Source organism: Melitaea cinxia, chromosome 15 (genome assembly GCF_905220565.1).
Source record: "Melitaea cinxia chromosome 15, ilMelCinx1.1, whole genome shotgun sequence".
Classification (NCBI taxonomy): Eukaryota; Metazoa; Arthropoda; class Insecta; order Lepidoptera; family Nymphalidae; genus Melitaea; species Melitaea cinxia.
The window spans coordinates 15,857,617-15,865,621 of record NC_059408.1 but is presented as its reverse complement, the minus strand read 5'-3'; the positions used below and the strand labels follow the sequence as shown (position 1 = coordinate 15,865,621).

The 8,005-nt window shown below is 42.5% G+C and overlaps 1 protein-coding gene across 1 annotated transcript; it reads left to right on the top strand.

The window, feature by feature from the left end:
* The first annotated feature begins 3,571 nt into the window (after positions 1–3,571).
* On the top strand, positions 3,572–7,160 carry LOC123660210. The gene is made up of 5 exons (XM_045595310.1): positions 3,572–3,612; positions 4,034–4,154; positions 4,345–4,489; positions 5,376–5,496; positions 6,782–7,160. The coding sequence occupies exons 1-5, from the start codon at positions 3,572–3,574 to the stop codon at positions 7,059–7,061; spliced, it is 708 nt and encodes a 235-aa protein (XP_045451266.1). The 3' UTR covers positions 7,062–7,160.
* The last annotated feature ends 845 nt before the right edge of the window (positions 7,161–8,005 follow it).

Sequence of the window (8,005 nt, the reverse complement as noted above, 5' to 3'; positions counted from 1 at the left end):
CTTCGAGCCTTAGATTAAAATCGTTAATAATAACAATCGTTTTACAAAATTATTCTAACAATGTCCTGCTTAAAAATGTATATATAAAAAATCGGAGCCATTAATCCATAAAAAAAAAAACTTAAAATAAATTATAAAAAAAAACCGTAAATAGTTATCTCACAATAAAATTAACTTATTTACCGTCGAATGGCCCCGAAGGTCGTGGAGCGTTCGATAAAATTCGGTCGCCGTTTCGTCTTAACTAACTTATCCTAGCTTGTACTATCGTGCCTACTAATATATATATACATAAAATTTACAAACAAACACACGAACCTAAATAAGACGATATGGCAAGGTTTTGTGCTGTACGAGGTAAGGGTTAACATTTGAACAGTTTTGGATTATCTATAATATCAGATATGGGGGTATATTGGAATAGAATTCATCAAATTAAATACCTAAAAAAAGGTCTAATTCAATACAAAATAATGTTTTGTTTCTTCTAATAAAGTTACAGTGGTAATTATATATTACATCAGTTTTTTTCAGTTTTTATATTTATTTACTAAGGCATCGTCGGTGAGGTTCGGATAGCTCACTCGCTCGAACAGACAATAGGCGGAGTGGTAACAGCTCGGGCTCCACACGAACAATACTCCTCGAATACTAACAAATAAATTAAGTAACACAATATATAACAAAACTAATTCATTCTCGATTTGGCACTATTCTATCTTACATTAAACATGAGGAAATGCGTTGGGAAGTCACCGCGCCACCGAAAGGTCGCGTACTATAAACGAATATAAAATTTATTTCTCTACAGACACCAGATAAGTTGAAAGTTTTTATTGCACGATGAATGATTTGTGCAATTGATTTATAAAAATCATTTCTTCTGATAATAAATCTAAGCGTATTTAGCATTCATTCGGCACCGGTTTCCTTACAAAACAATAATTCTACTAAACCGGCGTGTTTTAACGTGAGCTACGTCGGAGGCACCCTCGCCGTGCGTGCTCGTGCGGTGCGGGCGGGGCGCCTGGGGCGTGTCCCGGGGCGCGTGGGGCGTGTCCCGGGGCGCGTGGGGCGTGTCCCGGGGCGCGTGGGGCGTGTCCCGGGGCGCGTGGGGCGGGTCCCGGGGCGCGCGCGGGGCAGGCTAGGAGCGGTCCCGGGGGGGTCAGGGCGTGTCCCGCACGTCCCGCGCGGACAGGCGTCGGCTCACGGCGTCCAGTTTGTGCAGGTAGGCCGTGGCGTCGCCGCGCGGGGAGCTGGGGACGAGGGCATATATAGCAGAGTTTGCGTGCTACTAATAACAACATAGTAATTACTAATAACATAATGAATCAAGTAACAATAGTTACTCCCGATATTTCAGTATATAATAATATATATTACAAGTTCTAAACGGTTTTAATAAATTTTATGTTATAAAATAGGAATAAGATAAACTTACCTTATCACTAGGTGGTCGTCATGAGGCGAGGTAACAGCAAAAGGCAACCGTTGTATTGATTCAGGCACTGAAAAACAATCACGAATATATCAATCATTAATAAAAATTAAGTTGGTCACCCTGTAGTGTGTAAGTAGATGTTATATAGATGTTATATGTAGTAGTAGCGTAAGAGTGCCTTAAGAAGTACTTATATAATAATGTGTAATGTTTGAGATTGGAAGCAGTAATAAATCAGATTAGAATAGATCAAGTCGTTTCATAATTATCTCCGATGACATAACCTTACAACCCATTATAAATTCATAATACATAATTTCTTAATTGGTGTTACATACTATAGTAAAACAACGTTTGCGAGGTCAGGTACAATATAAAAATTTGAGAAGTTATGCGAACAAATCTTGCGGACGCTCATTTTAAGGTCGTGCAGTACACTAGTCAGCTTGCGGCTTCGACATACAAAAAAAAAAAATGGGATACAAGCCCCGCGGTTTCAAACGCGTAAACTTGAGGAAAAAGTGGCCTATAGCCTACCTTAGTAAATGCGCTTATAAGTATATATATGTATAGATAGAGCAACCCGTTGGACCGACGATCTAGGTAATGTTGTCGGCGTAGGCAATCCTCTTGCGGAAAACCGGGATTGTGTGGGTGATGGAGGCTTAAGTCCAGCAGTGGACCGCGATAGACTAATGTGATAGCAGTACATATTACCGGAAGGCGAGTACGGCAGTTTCAGCGGATGCGCCCGCAGCAGGGCGCGGCGCACGGCGCTGTCGCCCGCGGCGCTGGCCCCGCCCCCCGCCTCGTGGGCTGGCGTCGACGGCACCGGCGTGCTGGGGAGCGGGTTCATTGTTTGCGTCAATTATACATTCGGTTTAAAGGAACATTGTTTTGTGATGGATGTTATGGTGGATTCAGAAATTTTAGACAAGTTGTAGAATAAGACATGTGTTAGATATATTTGTATTCTTATGTATTTATTATTGGATTGAAAAGGAATGTCTTGGATAATAAATTTGGAAGTTGCGGTGTAAGAAAGAAACAAGTTTACATTTTTTTATTTCTATAGAAAATTATTTATTGGACGATTATCATTAGTTTAATTGAGTTTGTGTGTGCGTGTGCGTTTGTGTATATTTATGTGTGTATATTTATGTGTGTATATTTATGTGTGTATATTTATGTGTGTATATTTATGTGTGTGTGTGCCTCACCCGGGCCGCTCGTGGGGCGGGCGCAGCAGCGCGGAGAGCGCGAGCGTGCGTACGGCGTCGCGGCGCCGCACCAGGAACGACATTCGGGACGCCGCCACCGCCGCCCAGGCCACGCACCTGGGGACCGGCACGCGTTACAGAGCTAGTGAGCTGGTGCACGGCAGAGATCATCGATACCTCACTCTTTAATAACACTAATCTCAAGTGGCGTTGTGTTTCTGTGTTGAGTGAGGTGGCCAGAGCTGCCGGGGGATAGTGGGGCTAGAGTCGACAACGCGTTTGCGATGCCACTGGTGTCGCAGGCGTCTACCGGCTACGATAACCGCTCGCCACCTGGTGTTGCTAGCCGTACAAGTACCGACCGGAAGCGGCGCAGCGGGCGGGCGGGCGCGGGCGCGGGCCGCAGGCGGCGCTCCAGCTCGCCGTAGCCCGCCAGCACGCGCTGCAGGTAGCGTTTCTGCCACACCAGCGCCTTGCGGCAGCTCTCCAGCCGCGCGCCGCGCGCGTGCAGGTAGCGGACCTGGAGCACGTTCGAGACGAGCGCTCAGTGGGCTGCTTCCGTCAGCAGACCGACTGTAGCGCATTATTGGGGACAATTTAAGAGCTACTCATCAGATCGCGCTCAAGCTTAAACGGGAGGTTCCATTTTGAGCAACAAGCAGCAGCATTCCAATTCAAAAATTAAATCATCGAAATTAATGCGAAAATCATTTTTCAGTTTACGAAAGAGGTTTTCCAATTAACATTTATATGAAAAAATTTTAAAAATAGAAACGTCACGTTCAACGATGTCACTTTGATATTTTATCGTCAAGTAATGTCAGCGTAATTTTAACGTATTGTTTATTAACTTTATACATTTTTATTTATAATGAACCAATAAAATTTATTTAAAAAAATCTCGGTTGATATGGAGTCTATAAAAACTGATCCGAAGTTAGCGAAAATGATGTAAGTCCTCATAAAAATAATAATATATTTGTTAAATTATCGCATACGTAAATTTGTTTAGGAAAATTTATTTTACATTCAAACAGCAAGGTACTTCAAGCAACTTCACTTATGAGAAACTAACTATAAGATATAGAGCTAAACCACAATATTTTATTTAGTAACTGAATAAGTAGCAGTTAGCAAATAGTAGATATCTATACTATGTGATATATCGACAGCAAAGAACAAGTATTTGCATTCATCAGTCATCAGTTCAACCTATTGCATTCCAGACGCAGTTGCAGACATAGGCCTCCCCGAGTTCACGCCAGACATCCCGTTTTTCCGCAATACTCATCCAGCCTTCACCGGCAATCTTATTTATAATAAGATAAAAATTCCTAATCGTATTTGCATTAATTTAACGTTTCTTGTGAAGCATGTGCGGTGACCACCCGTCTGTCACAAAGACGGAGCTCAACTTGAAAGAAATGAAAGCAGTTGAAAGCAGGGACAATAACAGGAAAACATTCGCATCCTACGCTAGAATATCACCTACTGTAAGATTATATAACTTTAATTTTAATTTTACTAAATTAAAACGTATATTGGTTTTAAGTGTAGGGTATTTGGAAAATTATAACCAATTATGTCTTCATTACTGAGTGCCCGTAACATAGTCATACAATTAAGTCCATATCGTATAAGAACTTGTTTTCTTAATATTGAATTCAAACACCTATTTTCCAGTGTTCTCGTACAGAGAGGCCGTTAGAGTTGGAGCGCGTACGTTCCCGGCCGGCGTCCGAGCACGCACTGCGGGCCCTCAAGCGCCTGCGCTCCACTGAGAACGTCGCGCGCGCGGACCCGCCGGCTCATAAGGAGCTGATGCAAGGTAACTCCGACATTCTTTGTAGCGTCTTTATATTCGATCCGTGCACCATATTTTTTCTCTTTTAACTATTTTCATCTAAAATATGCTGGATCTTTGTTTTGGAGATTGACAGTAAAATCGCAGTTAATATATTTAATTTTTTATTATCTACCGTGTTCTTTTTGTGTTTATACTAACACGCTTATAGTTTACCTATAATATTACATTTCTGCACAAAAACGAGTGTGCTTTAGACCACATGACTGAAGTTAAACTTACGAAACGTAACTCTCTCTTTTTATCTTCACTAACTTATATCTCCCTCTCAACTTCCGTTCGCCTCTCCCGATCACACTTTTCGTAACGCTCTCGTCACGCGTTCACCAGCTCACTCCTCAAGTCAAGCGTGCGTAAAGAAGTTTTACTTCGACAAATCTTTCTTGTGTTATGTATATATTCTTGCTGACATCGATTCCAATCGTTTTTTTTTTAATGTCAACTAGGTCGGCAAACAAGCGCACGGCTCACCTGATGGTAAGCGATTACCATAGGTTATAGACACCTGCAACACCAGAAGCATCGCAAGCGCGTTGCCGACCCAATCCCCAATCCCCCCAGGAGCTCTGGTCACCTTACTCACCAACAGGAACACAATACTGCTTGAAAACAGTATTATTTAGCAGTGATCTTCTGTAAGGTCGAAGTACTACGCCAGTCGGGCTGCTCCATATTTTGAGCAGAAAATTCCTGCTGTGCCCTACCTCAGTTCAATTCATTCGTCTGTTGCACGGCATTTAGCTGTGTAAGTAAGGCAAATAATTTCGCCAACGGGATTTGAACCGGAAGCACCGGGTTGCAATGGTAAGCTAACATCGTCCCCCGGTGCGAGCGAGTGTGGCGGTTGCAGCGGCGCTGGCGAGTGTCCGCTGGCCGCCCTACCTGCTGGCGGCGTGGCTGCTGCTGCTGGCGGCGGCGCACGCGCTGCACGCGCTGGCGGCGGCGCTGGCGGCCGGCCTGCCCGCGCTACGGTAACTGTACCCTCCACACTGCTCGTGTTCTCCTGGTACTCTTTGTTTCGAAAATGGCTCATTTTCTTCAATTTATCTCTATACGCTTTACTCCACGTTGCTCATGTTGTCCTGGTACTCTTTGTTTCGAAAATGGCTCATTTTCTTCAATTTATCTCCTCTTACAACTATACGCTTTACTCCACGTTGCTCATGCTGTCCTGGTACTCTTTGTTTCAAAAATGGCTCATCTTTTTCAATTTATCTCCTCTTACAACTATACGCTTTACTCCACGTTGCTCATGCTGTCCTGGTACTCTTTGTTTCGAAAATGGCTCATTTTCTTCAATTTATCTCCTCTTACAACTATACGCTTTACTCCACGTTGCTCATGCTGTCCTGGTACTCTTTGTTTCAAAAATGGCTCATCTTCTTCAATTTATCTCCTCTTACAACTATACGCTTTACTCCACGTTGCTCATGCTGTCCTGGTACTCTTTGTTTCGAAAATGGCTCATTTTCTTCAATTTATCTCCTCTTACAACTACACGCTTTACTCCACGTTGCTCATGCTGTCCTGGTACTCTTTGTTTCGAAAATGGCTCATTTTCTTCAATTTATCTCCTCTTACAACTATACGCTTTACTCCACGTTGCTCATGCTGTCCTGGTACTCTTTGTTTCGAAAATGGCTCATTTTCTTCAATTTATCTCCTCTTACAACTACACGCTTTACTCCACGTTGCTCATGTTGTCCTGGTACTTTTTTTTTATAATAAGAATGGGGGCAAACGAGCAGACGAAGCCATCTGATGTTAAACGGCTACCGTCGTCCATGGACATCTGCAACATAAGAGGAGTTGCAGGTGCGCTGCCGGCCTTTCGGAAAAAGATGCCTATACACTCGACGCTTGAAAGAACATTCATTTCTTCATTGCTTCCATGTTATCACCTCTGTACTTTTTATAAAATGTTCTATTTCCCCTCACTACTTCTGCTCCCCTAGTACTTTTAATTTAGAGGTATTCTAGACTTTTTAAAGCTCACGTTTCTCTTTCATTTTATAGTTTTAATAGGAAAAACCGTAGTTTGATATTATTCGACATATCATTTTTTTTAGAATATTTTTGTTATTCTTTACATGTAAATAAATACTTTTAAGCGTTGATAAAAACTTTGCTGTAACTATTCATCCATGTATTCTGTCATATAGCGTAACTTTGCTAATCTCACTAAACATACTTCATCTCAAATAGACTTTTTTTTTTAACTTTCTCATTTAGCTAGTTATCCGCTTAACAATAAACATTTGGTCACATCAGCAAGCTGTGCCAGTACTTCCGACTACTAACGGAGGAGACCTGGCGTAACAACAGAACGGCGCGTGTGCGGCCCGTTCTGCTGGCGATTGCCACTGCCTTGTTATACAGTCTACTGGGCGCTCTACTGGCAATACACGCACTCGTTCGCTGGGCAGTGGAGCCACTGAGCGCCGAAGTAGACGACGGGGCCAGCTGCGGGCAAGTCACTCGTGTCACTGATTATCTTGAAGATTACGACGTGAAGACCAAGGGCGAGAAGCAGTAGTGTTCGTGGATCAGTCATAACGGCTTAATATTTGGTTTATATGCCAAAGCTCATACAAAATCGTTCGAAAAATTACAGAATAAAGTTGACTCATTTAAATTTAAAGTTTTATTTTAATAAATTATATAAAACAAAGTATGTTACATATAAATTTTTGTACAACATTAAAATATACATTTTAATATTAAACATAAAACGCAATAGAAAATAGTAACTATTTATCAGGTACATTAAATGTCTCCTAAAACCTATGTATATCTTATTATAAAAATATTTAAAAATTATAAAAATCTTGGCAACTGTTACAAGCAACCTTTTACATAATGCGATGAACACATCATAGAAAAAAAATTTACTTCACAGATTATTAAAATCTGTTAGTTGTCAGCCATAAAGTATTTAATCACTTTTTTTTGGTGAAATATAAATTGTATATCAGGTTAGTCGTGCAATTACTCGAACCGAATAATAATAAAAAAAAAAAGTGTGCCTACACAAGACTGAAGTAAAACTTCTTTAGGTTCACCTAACTTATACCTCCCTCTCAAGTTTAGTTCGCATCGCCCGATCACACTTTTCGTAACGCTCTGGTCACGCATCCACGAGCTTACTCCTCAAGTCGAGCGTGCGTACAAAAGTTTTAGTTCAAAAATCGGTTGTCACAAGTGTCAGGTTGACCCCCCCCCCCCGCGGTGGTGGTGTGCGACTCACGGCCTGGTCCCGGTCGGGCGCGCGCGCGGCCAGCTCGGCCCGCAGGCGCGCGTTGTCACGCCGCAGCTGCTCCAGCTGGTCGCCGGCCGCGGGGCTGGAGGCGGCGAGGCAGCGCCGCAGGGACGCCATCTCACGCGCGAGCGAGCTCTTTTCCGCTTCGATTTCCGTCTGAAGCGAGTTAGCGTAACTTTAGAGAGGTTCTTACTAACGTAACTTTGTGATTCTTGATTTAT

Coding starts and splice junctions, on each gene's coding strand:
- LOC123660210 (XM_045595310.1), top strand. CDS start 3,572: ATGGAGTCTATAAAAACTGATCCGAAGTTAGCGAAAATGAT. Junction 3,613..4,033: donor CCGAAGTTAGCGAAAATGAT/GTAAGTCCTCAT, acceptor TTTCTTGTGAAG/CATGTGCGGTGACCACCCGT. Junction 4,155..4,344: donor ACGCTAGAATATCACCTACT/GTAAGATTATAT, acceptor CCTATTTTCCAG/TGTTCTCGTACAGAGAGGCC.